The sequence below is a fragment of the Pyxicephalus adspersus genome, chromosome 3 (assembly GCF_032062135.1).
Source record: "Pyxicephalus adspersus chromosome 3, UCB_Pads_2.0, whole genome shotgun sequence".
Lineage (NCBI taxonomy): Eukaryota > Metazoa > Chordata > Amphibia > Anura > Pyxicephalidae > Pyxicephalus > Pyxicephalus adspersus.
The window spans coordinates 45,600,500-45,619,630 of NC_092860.1; the positions used below are offsets into that span (position 1 = coordinate 45,600,500).

General features: G+C 38.0%; 1 protein-coding gene across 2 annotated transcripts; it reads left to right on the forward strand.

Annotated features, from left to right (window-relative positions):
* The first annotated feature begins 773 nt into the window (after positions 1–773).
* LOC140326108 (prostaglandin reductase 1-like) lies at positions 774–17,618 on the forward strand. Of its 2 annotated transcripts, XM_072404427.1 has the most exons (12): positions 774–888; positions 2,036–2,147; positions 3,478–3,593; positions 4,452–4,497; positions 5,681–5,740; positions 6,686–6,853; positions 10,195–10,312; positions 11,474–11,629; positions 13,202–13,307; positions 14,305–14,423; positions 15,440–15,546; positions 17,249–17,616. In XM_072404427.1, the coding sequence occupies exons 3-12, from the start codon at positions 3,488–3,490 to the stop codon at positions 17,319–17,321; spliced, it is 1,059 nt and encodes a 352-aa protein (XP_072260528.1). In that variant the 5' UTR covers positions 774–888; positions 2,036–2,147; positions 3,478–3,487; the 3' UTR covers positions 17,322–17,616. The 2 variants fall into 2 exon arrangements, with proteins under 2 accessions (XP_072260528.1, XP_072260529.1); XM_072404428.1 differs by lacking the exon at positions 15,440–15,546 and having other exon boundaries at positions 17,249–17,618.
* The last annotated feature ends 1,513 nt before the right edge of the window (positions 17,619–19,131 follow it).

A 19,131-nucleotide genomic window follows, 5' to 3' on the forward strand; every position in this document is an offset into this window, starting at 1 on the left:
TAGATATGCTCCATATTTCTAGCACTTTTAAAGAAGCCCCTGTAGTTCATTTCAATCATGCTAACATTAAGAGAAACTTTGGGTACATTACATGTTACTTCGTTTCCCTCCTCCACCTCCCATGATTGCTGAAAATGCTTTTCCCAAGACTTCATACATGATAGCTTGGAGGAGGGGAGCTGACAAAACAGTAGAGGACTGAGATGTGTCTCAGTGAATTACAGGCTCTTTCCAATGACATTTTACAGTAGGAAGGTTCACCCTTAGATATATGTTATATTTATTTAAAAATAAACGAAGGTGGGCATATCTAAAATACTCAGAGGGGGCAGTCATGGATTTGCTACAAGTAAGGGGAAGTGGACCCTCTGCAATCTGCATGTTTGGCAGAGGTATGAGCTGAAGAGCAGTGTCTAAGGAACCACCCGGTGCTCACCAGAGCACCCCACAAGGAGTGATGGAGAAGTTGCAGCCCTCAGACACACCCATGCATACAACAGCTGACTGCAGATGGCAGCAAACATAGTACCAAATCAATAGGCAATCTCAAAAACCAGAGCGGGGCAGCAAACAATAAATGACAAGCCAAGGTCAGAACCAGGGACTCAGCACCAAGAACCAGACACAAGCTGGAATCCAGATAAACACACCTATTGCAAAGGCAATGAGTGTCTGTCCGGCTACAGCTTATATAGTGAGGGTAAAGGCAGGCAGGGTGGGGACTGAATGAGCAGGTGTCTATAAATCAGCTGGAAAATGCTGGCAACACCTTTAGAAGCAAGGGAAGTAGGCAACCTGCTGCTGATCTGACATATATCTGGTGAACAATAAGTACCAGAAAAGCTGTGCTGCTGATGTGTGACAGGGACATTTCCTTACTTTGTTGCAGTAGGTGCAGAAGTCTCATGATTTACATGCCAAAAAATAGGTCTACTACCCTGTAAAATCCATGGCTACTCCATCACACAAATTGGTGGGATGACAGGCCTGGTTTAAACTCAGGATTCCTTCAAATTGGAGCAAGGGGTGTGTGGGCTGAGCATATGCCTGGATTGTGTTTCAGTCTATCCCACACCAACAAGGAGTACTGAAGGGCAAGTGACCTTGCTCAGATTTGGGAACGTACCCACATACCAGAAGCAATTGTGGACACAGAATTGGGTTGAGCTTCTATGCCTACCCATTAGAGTTTGTTGAATAGCCGTGTCGTGCTGGAAAGTTGAGCAACATGGTCTACTCTGAGTGTCTGAAGTTAGGGACTCCCAGCCCTAATATTGGGGCAATTTCCTATTAAAATGGCTGGAGGTTCAATTGCTAATGCAGGGGGAGAGTGGACAAGCTTGCCAGGTGCTTTGTAATTGCAAATTTGTGTAATAGGAAGCCTCCTAAGCTGCGGGGTGTATAGCGTGGATAGTAGCTGTAGGAAGATGCCCGCAAAATTCATATGTCTAAAGATGTAAAAAAGGTAATCCCAAGACAGGCTGTCAAAAGCTTTTTGGAGGTCTATGGAAAGGTGCATGGCTTTCCTTTTTGAACAGGAACCAATTTGGTCCAGTTACAAATGAAGACATATAATAATATATTTAAAAATCATTCCAATATATGTAGAATAGGGTTATAAATATGTGATATTGTTTGGAAATATTTCAGGACCAGGGTGGTTTTTGTGTAGCTTGAGGTTGGCTGAACTAGATGGGGTGTGCTGCCAGGGAATACAGGCCAGTCTGAGTAGCGGCTGCTGTGAGACCAGGGTTGATGGGATGGCATGCTGGTTAACAGCAGCTGCTACTCAGACAGGATTGTATTCCCTGGCAGCACACACCATCCAGTTCATTTTAGAGTCAATGACTAGATTTTGGGCTTTAAATCTGGAGGCCCATTTAATTAATTCACCCCTTTAGTGACTTTAAACACCTCCCAATTTGTAGCAAAAGATGTATCATTGGGATTAATATGATGGAAAAATGTATTACTTGCAGCCTAAATGTCTATGGCCACTAATTTATCCTTTAATAAACTGTCATTTAATCTCCAGCAAGAACCGGGTTGCCTACTCCATAATCCCTCAAGTGTGATAATTATAGGGTCGTGATCGGACCAGGTGGAAGAAAGGACACGGGCGCTTGAAACAAGGGGTACATTGTGAGGTGAGATAAATAAGTGATCAATCCGAGAGCAGTGTATGAAATCCCTGGTGGAGGGATTCAATTCCTTCCAAATATTGACCAGGTTATATTGGCGCAAAAGGTGGGCTAGTTTGTTTCTCCGCTTTGGAGGGTGTTTAAATCGAGGGTGATCCTGATTTATCCAAAATCTGGTCCAGGGCCATGTTTGAATCCCCTATAAAAAACAAATTGTCTTGTGCCTTGTGTAAAACCTGAGAAAGTGGTGTCTGAAAAATGTCAGTTTACCTGTATTAGGAGCATAGTAAACAAAAGTGGACAGGTGACCAGATAATGTACCTTTCACGAATATAAATCTGCCCTGGGGTTCCTTCACCACCTCCAACTCATGGAAATTCAAATGTTTTGCAGAGCATAAAGCTACCCTGCAATGTTTTTTTTTTTTTTTGTCTGTGTTGGCTGTATAGAACAGCGGGTAGTGTTTGTGGAGGTAGGAAAGAGCCAAGCTTTTGGTGAAATGTCTCTTGCGGAGCAACTTTATCAGCTGCAAGGGAGTAATATTAGAAAGCTTTGCATCTCTTGATTGGTGAGCTGAGACTCTGGGTGTTGAGACACTATTTTAAAGGGTGAGAAAGTGTTAATTCAAGCTCTGTTCTGGGTGGGATCAAGGCATGTTTTGAGCTAAATAACCTTGATGTGATGATCTTAGATGGCTTGTACCCAAAGTGGAAAGAGCCATCAGATGATCCTCAGCTTTGATGCTGATCACCAGGTGCAGTATGAGATTCTACTGATTCACATGTGCTGTGAGCCTGGTTTGTATGGTTGAGAAGCTAGGGCAGGAGAGCTTGGTGGGGTGATTGGGATAGGGTTTGCACCCCGCCATCCTTTCCCTGCATCCCTGATGCAGAATCCATAGTATACCCTTCCCCCTTCTGTGCAGGACACACTCATGTGCAACATCCTCCGGATCAGTGCCATCTTGGAATCCTTATGGGGTGTTAAGAGTGAGGAATGCCGTCTCGCTGTGGAAAGGGTGCTGCTTGAAGGAGAGAGGTATCCCCTCGGTGTGGGTGCTGCTGCTTTGAAGAAACCCGCTGAACATTGTGCCCTGGAGCTGGGGGAGCACGGAGCCCATGAAATCACATCTTGCATTGGCACCCACACATGCGCATTCCTTACATTCTTATTTTTGATGCACTTTAACATCTGCCTTCCCCTCTTGTATACAGACTTCTGTCAGTAGCACCATCATTAAAACCATTGACAGTTTTGGTGAACATATAAATCACTCAGTCATGCAACATGTCTCAATGTATGTCTCAATATATGTCCATTTCATCTTGTATGACAGGTCAGTAATCATGGTTGTGGCAAAGTCATGGACATTGGTGAAGCATTTTGATGGTCCCCCAAAACCTGAGGATTTTAAACTGGTTGAAAAGGAGTTGCCAGCACTTAAAGATGGAGGTAAGATACTAACTATACTTAGTATAGGTGTTATTTTATTATCTGTTACAAAATAAACCTACTGCTACATAAGTGGACCTAAACTCTAACAATAAGAATCTCCACCAGGCAGGACGGAAGGTCCCTTCAGGTGTGATGGCAATTTTTTAAATAGACTCACCTCTCCTCATTCTGTTGGTGGCACCACCATCTTAACCGAGGCCTCCTCTGGGTTCTTGATCTTCAGCCATCCTGATAGGCCAGGTAAAAAAGATATCCCATGCATGCATACAGAAGTTTGAGTCCCAGCAGCCCTTGGAGATGCTGGAATACTTGGCATATCCAGACATCACACGTAAGGTGCACAAATATAGCAAGTAAGCAGGTAAATAGTTTTTTTTTTTGCAGAAAGAACATCTTCTGTCTCTTCTGCAATAAAAATCCTGCCTGATCTCAAATTTTCATTGCAGAACTATAGCTTCACTTAAAGGCCCTATAGCTGTCATTATAGATGAAATGCAGTTACTTTAATTTGACACTTACATGTTCTTTGATCTAACTCCAAAAATATCTGAAGCTCCAATAATTTCACTTCCCCCATCATTTTCAAAAACCAAACTTTGCTATTAGGGCTCCAGTGCTACTCTAGTGGTACAGCGATAGCTGTATATATAACAATTACAGGCAGGTATCCGAATATGGAATTCTTCTAGGGACAATTCACACTATGGATTTGATTTATTAAAGCTCTCCCAACACCAAGACAGACTGTGATCTACTGTAAAACGGTAAATAATGTGACTTAAAAACATAAATCTTTTCACAGTAGATAAATGTGTTTTAAACCAAAATGTAATTATGTAATTTATGTAATTTTAGAATTGTTGTTCGAATCGGTGTTTTTGAGTGTGGACCCATACATAAGGTAAGTAATGTTAACTAAGAAACGAGTTCCAAGTTATTAGAATTCATAAGAAAAATAATGGACCAAGAAAGTTAGCATAAAAGTAATATTGTATTAAAGGACACATAAAAGCATTACTTCAGTAAAGTTAGTCAAGGTGCGCATATGCAGTTAGCCAGAATAATTAAATTGGTACAATTTTGCTTTTTTCCTGGTGGTCACACGATTATATTCCATTACTCCTTATGTAAATTTACTTATTTGGTAAATTTTAGCCTGTGCCACACGGAGCTCATTTGTGCCACTCCAGCATCAAGAAAGTCATGAAATAAATCGGTTGTGCATGTGGGGAGTTTTCGAACTGCGTCACTAAATGGTTACTCAGGGCAATGTTCTCGGGTGACATTACCGGAAGCTGTGCATCTTCTGTGATACAACAAGGTACATTTACAAACTGGGTGGCAATGCAGAAGTAAGAAAACCACCAGGCATTGCATTGCCATTCATTACAAGAAGGTGCTGATGACTGTCTGGATCACCAGTTATTTAGATACTGTTATTAAAAGACTTTTCTCTAAAAAAAAAAAAAAAAAATTGAAGGTTTACTGATACTTTGGCTAGGTATGTCAGTCTGCTAGATCAAATTGTTGTATAACTTCATAGCCATTCTACAGTGGACCTGAAAGGTGGCAAACTTCTTTGCAGTGAGATTCTTTTCTCTGAACAACTGTATATGTGAATGTCACTCATATACATTGTTTGTCCTGAGCATTTACTTATTTAAAAAAAAACCGTGGACCATGACAATTTGAAATAACATTGGCACTTCTTGGAAGTCCACCATGATGGCTCCAATATCATACTTTTTTGGGCAATCAGCCATAAATCAGACATTAGACTGTAAAAGACCCTAGTTATTTTAACTGAAAAACAACACAAATATTTATTTCCATAAATTTATGAGAAAAAGAAATCCCCCCCCCCCCCCTTCATATCTCAGGTTTCATGTATCAGGACATAATGAAAAGTCCTCTGTTTTTTGGCAGGTCAAGGCACTTGCTGCTAGGTAGAAATACTATGTATATTAGAACAAAAGAAAAAATGCGATAAGATTCTTTCTTTTAGATGTTTTTATAGATTTTGTTTTGTTAGAAAATAGAGTACCTTGAGTTTATATTTAATTTTTTTGTCTGTTATCTTACAGGCCATACAGTAAGAGAGTAATGAAGGAAGGGGATATTATAATAGGATACCAGGTTGCCAGGTAAATAATTTCCACCACAGCTTCTAAGAAAAAAGCTATGAATGTACAGAAAGTACAGCCTTTTTTGCTTGTCTTGTACATAATGTCTTATGTATTGACGTTTGAAGATGGGGCCTGCTTTAATTGCAAATTGAACTGAAAGTTTAAAAATAATGAAAATGTATTAAAAAAGACATATCTTGCCAATATTGAGGTCATCAGAGTTATTGAACCTTAGATTTTCCATCTTCTGAGTTTCCAGTGGGAAGAAAAACCGTCAATATTCCAGCAAGCTTCAGGTGGCTAGCAAATGTGTTTGTTTTGAGTACTTACCCACCAGCTAATCTCTGCTCACCAGTTTGAAATACTTATGGGGTGTAGTTTAAGAGTGTCATGCAACATGCAACCCCCTTTTAGGAAGCCTTTGGAAAACACCCACCACAGGTGACAGAGGACCCAATCTTAATAAAAAGGTCTCCAAGACTGTAGAAGATAGATTATAATGGGAGAACCTGAGTAATTCCGCAAACCTGAATTTCTTAAAATAATTTGCTATTAGAACGTTTCCAATACAGGACAAAATTTATTTCAGGTTTGCTTTATCAACCAGGTCCACCCATCATAGTTTATCTTCTCCAGTCGTGGAGAGCTTTAATAAATCAGGCCCAGTGGGTTCACTGTAAACTATCTACACTTAACTATTCAATATGCCTATGTTTGAACAGCCTTCCGAAAATTGTATTTAACTTATGACACTCTTGACTGACTGTGAAATGCTTCATAAAGCCAACTGCCAAACCATATGACATAGAAAACTGAACAGAAGGTGACTTTTCACATTTTTTTTTAATGATATGTACAACAGTAACTTCATGATTAATTTTTTTCTATAGATTTTTCTTTCAAAAAGTGTACAAAGGGTTATGTGCTTTTCCTCCTTATTTCTCTGTACAATGTTTGGTGTAGGATAGCAGAAAGTAAAAATCCTGGGTTCCCAGTTGGAGGATACTATGTTGCAGAGACTGGATGGACAACACACTTCATATCTGATGGCAAAGGACTACGTGCATTATCCCCTAGCTGGCCTGAATCTCTGCCTATATCACTGGCACTTGGGGCGTTAGGCTTACCTGGGTGAGTTGTACTTCTTTTGTCATTGCTAAAAGGCAGATTATGACCACTTGGCCTGACTGCAGATCATAATGCATCATGAAACATTATGCTTTTGGAGTTAAACAGAATGTAAAATGTATCCATATTGAAAGGTTTCAAGGTCCATAGAGTAAAACTTACCGTACCTAGTGGGAATCAATAGCAAATAGGCTATTATAACCATTCCATTTGTTCCCCCCCCCACTTAAAATTAAAATTTTGCCATCCCTTATATTCTAATAGAAAAATCTGATGGGGTAGAATTATCTAACAGAACAGAAACCCCCTAAACAGGTAATTACTTAAAGGGAAACAATGCAGCCTTCCTCATTAGAGTATGGAGAATGCACCAGCTGATTATAATAAATCAGGCTGATTAAGAATTATTTTGTAAAGGACGTGCAAAACAAACAGATATTTTTTTTTCAAAGCACTGTACACACTTTTCCTTCACATGTGCAATACCTTACTACAGAACCATGTAGAAAATGAATAACCTATGTCAATCTGAGTTGATTCAAAATTTTGACCTAAATAATGGAATATGTATTTGGTTACTGCACTTTTCACATCGTCCTTACCTTTTTAAACTGCCATTTAATGACTTGAGGACAAATTGCAGGCAGTTCCCCACCAACAAATTACACCACACCAGATTATGCTTAAATGGCCCGTAGGCCTTTTGTTACATTAATAACTTAACCAAATAAATAACAAAAATAACACAATAACAAATCAAATTAACTTAATAAATCAATAACCTACCCAAAATTAAACAACATTTTAAATAACATTTTAAAAACATTTTCCCACACATTAACATCCGGTTACTGGTTTTCGAAGTTCCCCCTTTTTATTACATAATTTTGGGATCTGCGCCACCAAGATATGTAATGCTCCCAGCCGCATCATGCCAAGCTCGGAAACAATATCACTACCAAGCCTAGTCCCACCACATAACCACAATACCATGACCTTAAAACACACCTTTTTTGGAGATTCCACACCAAAGGCAGAATCTACCAGCCCCAATTAACACTACCCAAACCAACATCCTTCGAGGTCCTCACCGCAGCACACCCACTGGACCCATTACACGGTAGGGCAGGAGGGTGGGAAAACTTTTCCTTTTCCAACAAACTTTTCCCACACACGGAAACTTCCCTCACTCTGTCTACTCACTAAAACGATCCCTCCTTCTCAAATTCCTGTCCTTTTTCTATTAACCCTCACTGCCTGCTTCCTGTCTCCCTCAGTCATGCAGCCCCTCCACTACCTTCCTAAAGTCATTACATTCCAGGCCTGTCTGTAGTAAGTCAAATAATTTACATTTGTGGCAATTTTTTTTTTTTTACAACATGCTTCTATAGCAGTCTCACAGAAGATGTTGGGTTATAAATCTATCCCATACCTCTCATACTTTTATGGAGAGCATGTACAAGGGCATTTTTTGTACTTGTGCAATCTGTATGTTTTATATATTTTCACTTACTGACAATGTTTTTGTTCTCACTTTCCCACACTGGTTTTGAAAAATACCTTAAAACATCTTAATCATTATATTTTTTTCTGAAATAAAATCAGCCTGTTGACAAAAATGTATGACGTATGACCCATGATATTTGCACAACTGTTTATAAATCTAATATACTGTAAAAACACAAAATATTATCCATTAACCTCCCGACCGTTAAGCCCGACCTTGGTACGGGCTAAAAAAAGTTGCTCTTTTGGTTAACCCCGAGATTTTCCGTACATTAAAATCCCCACTTACCCAGGTAAGTGGGGATTTTAATGTAGGGAAAATCTCGGTCCCCCTGTGCTCATCCAGCGTCGTCCTCCGTCGATCGTCGTCCGTCGATCTCCCTCTCCAGCGTCGGGTGCCTTCTCCTATACCAGCGGGACCGGTAAGATGCCGGCCGGCTTCTTACCTGGTCCCGCTGATCGTCCCACGTCCTTCTCGTTCCAGCGCCGGGTGCTCTCTGAAACAAGAAGCCAGCCGGCGGAGGAAAAAAACAGCCGGCCGGCTTCTTGTGCGTGCGTGCGCGATGACGTCGGCGCGTGTGCGGGAAATTCAAATTGAAACTCATTCATTTTGTATTGGATTGGATACAGGAGTTTGTATTCAATCCAATACAAAATGAATGAATGAGTTTCAATTAAAAATAAATACAAAGTATGTATTTTGTATTGGATTGGATACAGGAATTTGTATTCAATCCAATACATAATGAGAGTTTGAATTTTGTTCTCATTTTGTATTGGATTGAATACAAAGTCCTGTAACCAATACAAAATAATAGAAAATATATTTATGTGGTTTTGTCTATAGGTATGTAACTGACACTAGGGAGGTGTTTTAGAAAAATATATTACTATACAGTATACTGAATTATCGCATTTTCAGTATTGGATTGAATACAAACGCCTGTATCCAATACAAAATAATAGAAAATATATTTATGTGGTTTTGTCTATAGGTATGTGACGGACACTAGGGAGGTGTTTTAGAAAAATATATTACTATACAGTATACTGAATTATCGCATTTTCAGTACTTTTCATTTATTTATGTATTCTTGTTTAAGCTGAATTTTGTGTTTTTCCTTTAATTTTATTAAAAGTAATTTTTTTTTTTTACATGATTGTGTGTTTCAAACATTTTTTATGTTCATAATATCTACTAGACCCTTGTTCGGACATATTTCTGTAAGTTACAGGTCTACAATTTAAAAAAATTTCATGAAAAACAGTGGAACACTTTTGGTACAGAAATCTAGAAATCTAGAGTGTAACGCTCAGGTGGTTAAGGTAAAATGAGATTGTGTGGAGTAAATAAATGCTAAGCCTTTATATGGCAAACATTGATACCCAAAATGGTTCATAAATGATACTTTAAAAATTGTATTAGTTTTAAGTGATCTGTAAATAATGGCCCCAGAATTTTTGCTCTCATTGTAGAACACATGGGAATAACAAATGTGTCACATCAAGGAACACACTAATTCAGTCTCTCTACATGCATGCTAGCATTTGTGTGCCAAAGAATGTGGAATATTAGTTTTAAAAAAATGTTTAAAACTGCTTTATTGCTATACCAGCCCCTTTGTATGATAGCTTTGGGCAAGTGTCTTAATAGTCTGCTAATGTCTTCCCTGCCCTCTGTTTAAACAGATCGAGCACAAACTGTGCACAATTTGCTACAGAGGCGTGCGTATGACAATACTTAGCAGTTCATTGAATTTAGTGCAATTTGCATAATGTGAATAAATAAAAGCCACCACAAAGACTGTACATTAATGTGTGATTTTTCAATGAAACAGTTTGACAGCATACTTTGGCTTGTTGGAAATCTGCAGTCCCAAGGAAGGAGACGTGGTTCTTGTGAACTGTGCTGCTGGTGCTGTAGGGTCTTTAGTGGGGCAGATTGCAAAAATCAAGGTAAATTACCTTTTAAATGTATTATTCCTTTCCTTCCCACTGAAAGCTCAAATTATGTAGAATGACTCTTTTCATAAAATATGTTCTGTATTTGCTAAGCTTCCTTTAAAAATACTCCTTGTCTCTTCCCATGTTGGCCATACGGCCTCTGTTCTTTATAGCACTAGCTACTAGCCAGGAGCTCAGGATGGAAGCCTTACTTCTGGAAGCCTTGTGTTATAATGAACAACTTTGTACAACAAATATGTAAAATATATATCCTAGGGGTCTTTTTATAAAGCAGTGAGTCTGACATTCACTGAACATTCTTCAGTATCACTGAAAATGGTAAATTACTGCATGGACCTAAAAAAAATTTTCAAGGTAAAGGTTTACTGAAATTCAGGTTCACTGTTTTATAAATAGACCTCATAGTTTACCTCTAGTCTGTGATTGATAGAATCCTATACAGTAGCATTTTTTTTTAATGTGAAAGAACCCTTGAAATATATTTCTGGGCTCAGGGAACCCTTTGTAATAATATATATACAGTTAATAGCACAGTGTGAACAGTTTGTTACGATATGAGAATAAAGAAAAGAATAATAATGTAGATTTAGCGTAGTTGACACTCAGGTGAAACAAATGTTAATAGTAATAGAATAAAATAAAAAATAATCACAGGGGAAAAGAAGATGCAGACAGCAAAAAGTAGCGTTTACATCTGTGGTCAGTGCAGAAATGTCTGCTTTCATTGATGTTAGTTGAGTCATACCACCTTACTTTGATGTTCATTGGGTGAAGGGTGTCATTATAGTGCTGGCCTAGAAAAAAAGGTCCCATTGAATAGGTGGTCAGTGAATAGAATGTTTTACATACACATTATAGAGCGCTAAAAATATCATTGATCCCAGTGGAACGAAAGAATATTTCAGCTACTGTAGTAAATTAGATAGCATTGTGCAGATGACATACCAGGATATAAGTGACGCTGAGCAGGTAAGCTGTCTCCTGTGAACCAAAAAGTTGTAAAAACTGCATTACTATAAATGTAAAAGTAAAATCTTAAAGTACCCACATACAAATACAGTCCTAAAGCAATATAATTGCAGAAACCAATGACAAATTATGAAGATGGAAGAATGAGAAAAGATGGAATGATTCATATTTGTATTTTATCAGGGCTGTAAAGTAGTTGGATCTGCTGGCTCAGATGAAAAAGTTGCATTTTTAAAAGAACTTGGTTTTGATGAAGCTTTCAACTACAAGACTGTAAGCTCTCTGGAGGAAGCACTGAAGAAAGCGTCTCCAGAGGGATACGATTGTTACTTTGAGAATGTAAGTTTCCTTGTGGTTTGTTTATTATTATCCAGTGTTTATATATTGCCAACATATTATGCAGCACTGTATAAAAGTCAATAGTCATGTCACTAGCTGTCCCTCAAAGGAGCTCACAATCTAATGTCCCTACCATAGTCATATGTCTTTACTACAGTCTGTCAATTTTTTTTTTTTTGGGGGGGAGCCAATTGCTTAACTGCATGTTTTTGGACTATGGGAGGAAATCCATGCAAACAGAGAACATGCATATAGTGTCCTGGCCAAGATTCAAACCTGGGACCACAATCATGCGGAAAGTATAGCAGCCCTGCAAATCCTAACAGGGAACAAAGTTTGTTCCTCATTATCTGCTGCTGGTTTAGATTTAAAAGGTTACTTCATTTGAACAACATTACTAAAATAATTTGCCTGGCTGTATGGTATTTATTGCTCATAATAAATCTTTTAAAAATAAGAACTAAAGCTATGTACACACATCAAATTTCTTGTCCGATAATCGGCTCAGGGCCGATATCAGGCGATAATCTGGCGTGTGTACAGCCCGTGTTGTTCATCGCCTGTGGATCCATTCTGGCAGATTCACAGAGGATGAATGACGGGTGATCCTAATGCAAGGGAAGGGGGAGAATGTGCAGCAGGGTGCTGTCTTCCCCTCCCCCCTCCATAGAGCAGAACAGTGCTGTGTATGTACACCACTCGTTCATGGCATATCTTGTGGTTCTTAACGTTGGAAAGGATCGCAAAAGATCCTTTCCAATGACAAGAATTGCATGTGTACGCGGCTTAAATGTTATCAGAATCACACAAGTGGGCACTATCAACACCTCGACCGCTTATTCTTCCTATAAATGTAACCGTTTGTATGCAATGAATGATCAGCAGAGGGCAGACAAATTGCAACTTTTTTGTTGCTTCACCAGGGGTGACAAAACTTGTTTCAGGGGCCACAATAAGTTTTTAAATTTGATAGACGGGCTGGGCCAGTATCAGAAGGATGAAGAATGCTAGTTGTATTACTGTCTCTGATTTAAAGGGAAATTAAACCCAAAACAAAAATTTTACTTATCTTCAATCCTGCTGAGCAGTCAGTCTGCCGGGAGGTTTCTTCTATCTGGTCCCGCGTCATTCTGGTATCCGTCTTCAGGCCGGCACAGAGGAAGCACCAGGTGTTTCTTCTCAGTCTGTGCCTTCTTAATTACTGGCTTAACAAATATGATGTTATTGAAAATCAGGCAGGCAGATAAGTATTTGCAGCATTCATATTTCTTTAGTACACATTTCTTTAAAGTCAAGCTAGACAAACATTTATTTGCATGTTTCTTCAGACATAGCACAGTAATCTAATTTGTATGCTATTTTTTACACACATGTACACAATGGTGTCCCTTAAATGGTAGACCATTGGGAACAATGTCATCCTTACAGATAACCAGAAAGATAATTGGAGTCAATGGTAACTGACATGGCTCATTGCTCAAAGAATCCCTAGTGACCTCTGAAGGAACCCTGGTTGAGAAACACTGGTGTAGAGTGTAGACATAAAGGCTGATTGATCTTAATTTCTTCTAGGTTGGAGGAAAGTTTGGAGATGCTGTCTTGCACCAAATAAATGATTTTGGAAGAATTGCTGTGTGTGGTGCCATCAGCATGTACAATGATGAAGTGCCGCCTTCAGGTATATGAATATATTTTCTTTTCAAAATATTATTCAAAACTCGATTTCTATTATTCTCTTTAAATGTACCTAATAGATGACTAGAGAGGAGTAAATATTCTGTGTACAAAAGTTAGTATCAACACCTTATCCTAAACTCTTTTTGTCTGCTATTTGTTAGAATCAGGTTAGCTATCAGTGTCTTGTGTTACTTGGACTCCAGTGGCAAGATGTCTGTTCTATTGGCATAGGCATTAAAAGGGAATCTCTCTACTGGATGATTTTTTTCTAAAATATATTGTATAAAAAAAAGTAGGCTGGAGTTGTTCAACCCATGGTGCACAGGAACATAAAAACATTCAGTAGGCAGAACTATGATGGCAGCATCTTATCACTGAAATTGCCATTACCTATAAAATGCATTGGGTTTTCCCAGCCCTTCATATATTACCTACAAGTGAAATGTGATTTTTGAAATAGACAAATAGAAATAGATGTGAATTATAGTAGGAAATGTAGTAGTCCTCTTTTAATAAAAGCACCATAATCTTTAGTTTTTTAAGTTATATTCAGTCTATGTAATTCTGCAGCTTCCAGTAAAATATTATCTGGTGTTTCTCCCTGTCCTTGTCTTCAATTGTGTTTCTGCATTGTAAACCTGTATTTATTTCTGGTGGGGACTATAAATGGCTGTGGTGATACCTATTGTTCAGGAAAGCTGTTATTGCACCATCAGGAAGCCTACCCAGAGCATGCACAAGAGACACTAATGTGAGTGAATATAGCGGGCAGAGGACATGACTTTGAGGGCAACTGATACTTAAGCAAAACCAGAGCTGAGGTTTTACATCTAAGGACCGATAAAGTATGATTAGGGTATTCAGGAATTGACCTAGAGTTATAGTTAATGGTCCTTCATGTTAACCGGAAAGTGTGAGAACAGCATTGCACGTATATTCATTTTCTTTATATATGACCAAACTTTTTCCTGTTGATCATATTGGGTTTTTTAAAAAAGGACCTTACATGCATCCACATATCCTATGGAAACAACTACGTATGGAAGGGTTCCTTGTGACTCGCTGGCACAACCGATATGATGAGGGTTATGCACAGCTCCTACAGTGGATTTTAGAGGTAAGCCGATTTTAGCAAATAATACTCGAGTATTTAAAATTTGCATTCACTTTAGAACTACCGGGATAAGGCATTTCTGCAAAATATATTTGTATTTAAAACCACTGTTGGCAATGGAAATCAGCTGAGCAGCTTTGTGCAAAACATGCTTGCAAGCAAATTCTAGACTTGGAACTGAAATGTAGAAGACAAATTACTTATGTGCTGATGTCAGTATGTAATAATTATGACAGGCCCAGGAGCTCAACAGAATCATGTAAAGATGGATTAATAAAAACACACATACAAACAAACCAGATTTAATGAGCATCTAATTAGTGCCTTTGGCTTTCATAAGCTTTGCTTTGGAAGTCCTGTTTCATAATGATATAATTACCCTAAAATGGCCTTGTTCACATTTTGAATTGCATGCTGTACCAAATTCTTATTTCCAAGTGAGTATGCCAGATAATTGATTAAATTTGTGTTAGGTAGAAAACAGAAAAGCAAAAGTGTGTAAAATTATTAAACATCCTGCATGTATACTGAATCCCATTTTTTTGAATAAACATACACACAAACCCACACTTACTGACTTTACTTTCACATGCATATCTATCTTGAGGCATATGTCAGGGCAAAGTAAAGTTTGAAATTTTAGCCCTTTAAAGACACTGTGAGTACAGTAAAAATCAAAAGATCTGCCCCAAATGCACAGTGCTCTCATAATTCCTGTTGTGGACTGATTGGTGAAATCGGTGGTCAGCAGACTTTTGCAAATCAAACAATCCCTCTATCATACTCCCCATGAGATGAGATTAATCATTCTTTATTATTCACCAATTATTCCTATTTATTTAATAAATACATATAACAAAATTCTCCTGATGGTATATTTGGCAGGACAAAAGGTTTTGGGGGTTTGCATGCACTTTATTATATTTTTTTACATTAAAACAATACTTTCTCAATTAGCAAGATAAAATATGGAAATTTCATTATTAATGAGCAAATAAAACTTCTTTATTTGTTTTTAGGGGAAAGTAAAATATCATGAACATGTCATCACTGGATTTGAAAACATGCCTGCAGGATTCATGGGAATGCTCAAGGGAGAAACCACTGGGAAAGCAATTATTAAAGTGTAGATTTTCATACATACAGAAATATAGTTGTAAAAAAAGTAATATTATAAATTCTTGTTTGCATAAAAAACATGATTGTCTTCTTCTGTACCATAAAAAGCTTGTGTATTTTTTTTCAAAAACTTTCATGGAAAGTTACTGCAACAGCTCAGTAAGGATACATGAGTGTAAGTGTGTGGTGACATCTCCCAATATAGTTACAACTCGATATATACAATTCCATACATTCAAATACATAGAGAACAAAAACCATATGCTAAACATGAATATTTGCTGCAGCCTTCTGGGCAGTCTTAAACTAAAATAGCATCAACTAAGATAGATAAACGACATATGTTTTGCCCTTCCCTTCATGTTTAGTTACATACATGAGTATGATAAAATTATGGGTTTCTAACAATAGTATATAGCATCGCTGACTTATCTAGTGGAGGGTTAATCTTTATCCTTAACAACAGCACGTGTCCTGGCGATTCATTTGCTACATGCTTTTTCTCAATCTGCTTAATAGTCAAGTATGGATAAGGATGGCAGTCTAACAAATCGCTAGTGATGGCTTCTTTAATTCTGTCCCAGCAGATTACCTTGACTGTACCATTACTAATTCTTTTCTGTGTTGATCACGTTTGCCATTATTTCAGTTTTTCTAGAGTTTTGTATTAATGCCAAGTATGAGGAGCTGGACAAGTGATTGCAATACATATACCTTTGTGTAAAAAGGTCAGTGCTGGTCACCCATCGTTCATGGATCTGTCCAGGCAGATCCACAGACAATGAACGAGGAATAATCATTATGAAAGTGAAGAGGAGAGAGGTTAGCAGGGTGCCACCCAATCATTCTCCCCCTCCCCTCTCCATAGAGCAGAACGGCATTGTATGTACGTCACTTGTTCATGCTTCGTTCAGTCTTTGTCTTGAAAGATCCTTTCCAACAACAACTATTGTACATGTGTACATAGCCTTAAGCTGCGTACACACCTGCAATTTTTCTCGTTGGAAAGGATCTTTCACGATCCTTTCCAACGAGAAAAGACTGCACGATGCATGAACGATGCTGTACATACAGCACCGTTCATGCTCTATGGAGAGGGGAGGGGGAGAGCGACGGAGCGGCACCCTGCTGCGCGCTCTCCCCTTCCCTTTCATTAGGATCGGTCGTCGTCCATCGTCCATGGATCCGCCAGGACGGTCGTCGGACGATGGACGACGACCGACTGTACACACGGCAGATTTTCGCCCGATAATTGGCCGATACCGATTATCGGGCGAGAAAAATTTGCCGTGTGTACGCAGCTTTAGTTTTCCTCTGGCATACTAGATAGGGATTTCCAAGAAGATACCTGCCTGTTTTAAAGGTGAGAATTAAAATAAATCGGGACATTCTAGTAAGCCTGGTACTTTCCCCAGACTGCCAAATATGCTCTTTGTTTTTCACTATTAGTTTTCTGGGGCATATAGCTAAAACATCAATTCAGTTACAAATCTTATAAATTATGTATGCATGTAAAATATGCACATTTATGACAGGTTTGTCATTTAGCTGTCACTTATGTTGACAGTTTAACAATTAAGCGTTCAAGAATATCTGCTATGGTTTCACATTTCAACTTTCTCAGCTTTTGAAGTATATTTTTGATCATGCCTTAAAGCAAAACTAAATTTAAATAAAAAATAATCACACCTAAATCTTTACTTCTGCAGATCCCTTGATCGCTCCAGAGCTGTCCATGATTTGGTCCTGCGTTGTCTTGGTTTCTTGCTTCGTCCCGTGTAGAGGATGCTCAGGGAGCTGTCATCTACTTGCTTCTTCTGCCTAGGTCACTCAATCTCCCACTGTGTAGGTGCAAGATCGGTTGATGAATGCTGCTGTATTTGTGTGCATGTGTGGGATCAGCATATTTTTTTCAATGACAGAAAAGCCCCTTCCGTGCATGCCTGATCTCGGGCATAGCTTGCCACACATAAACAGCGATCAAATTCTAAATGAATTCTACTTTCCAGAAGATTTAAATGCTGAGCAAGCCAAACTCACTGACCAGAGTGCTGACATGTGTAATTGAGAACTAAACTTTTTGTTATATCTGTATAATAGGTGCAAAAAGTAGGAGCTGCCATTTGTCTTCTCCATTTTCTGTGTTATCTCAAAGTTCCTATAAATATATATATATAAATATATATATATAAATATATATATATAAATATATATATATAAATATATATATAAATATATATATATATATATATATATATTTCTCCTAGTTCCTATTTTGGACTATGGAATGATTAGCCTTCATGTATGTATCTGATGGAAAAAGTGTTTGAGTACTGCATTTCTGAGAAAACTATAGCTTTTATAATACACTTTAGGTTTCCTTTACTGTTTGTGCAGCTTCATGAATTGGGGTTACAATCAGTTTAGTTGTAGCTTCTCTTTTATCCTGTTGTGCATGATTTTTTTTAAAGCAATTGTAATCTGGTGTACAATTCTGAGCCATGAGCCACTCTTGGTTTCCCGACTGTCCTACATTATATTATTTACTTCCCTTTTCTTAGAAGTTACATCCTCACGCTGAAATTACTACTTTGCATTTCCTCTTCTGTCCTAAATTTTCCCAATTTGGTATTCAATAAATACACCTCTGATAAAATTGTAAAGAATAAAACATGTGAAATTCTACCCTTTTTTTAAAAAAGAAAAAAGTAGACAGGGTAAAGCTTTATTACATTTAATAATCAAAGAGATCATTGTATTGTGCATACTGATAGCAACTACACACATTTCTTTTCCTAATATTGTGGCATTAATAGCTGATTTTCTAATAGTACGTGATAACTAGCTCTAAATGTCCTCAATATTTGTTGTGCTACGCCTTATGTCACACCTTAAAAATCTTGCCAATGTTAACCTTACTATAAAAGATAGCAGAAGCTAGCTGAACTTTTTCCCATTTCATAGGATTAGAAAGTTAATGATATACCTAAGTGAAAATATATACAAATAGTCACCACAGTGCTGAGTGGTAGAGACAGAGAAAAGTATAGCTCATGGGTGGAAACAAAATGGAGTACAGGGAGAATCTCAAATATATGTGAAATAAGCTTCACATGTGTTATAAAAAATTTCAGTTCTAATTACTCATAAAATTGTGAAACATATAAAGGTGTAGTTGTACGCAGTATGTAATTAATCAGTATGCAGTTTAAACATTGCCAGGATGCTTTATTTACAGTCATTATGAGGCAGCATTAATAGTCTTTTAGTTTTATAGCATGGCCCATTTGATACAAGCAATGAATTTCTTCTCAATAGAAGGAAAAGGGAAAGTCTTAAACCCTTAAATGTATATTACCGTAAAAGAAGTTTCACAGATGTGATTAATTAGGTTATCTTGTGTGGGATCTCACTGGGGGTTGCTCATGGTAATGGGATGTTTACAGGGCAGATTAGAGGCATCAGACTCCAAAAGTCTAAAATTACAGCAGTTTTTTGTTTAGACAAGTGTTACAGCACACTCTCCAGTACTTCACAACAAAACAATGAACAGTACCCGGCTGGGCCTCTGGCTACCTCACTTAGGTGCCCT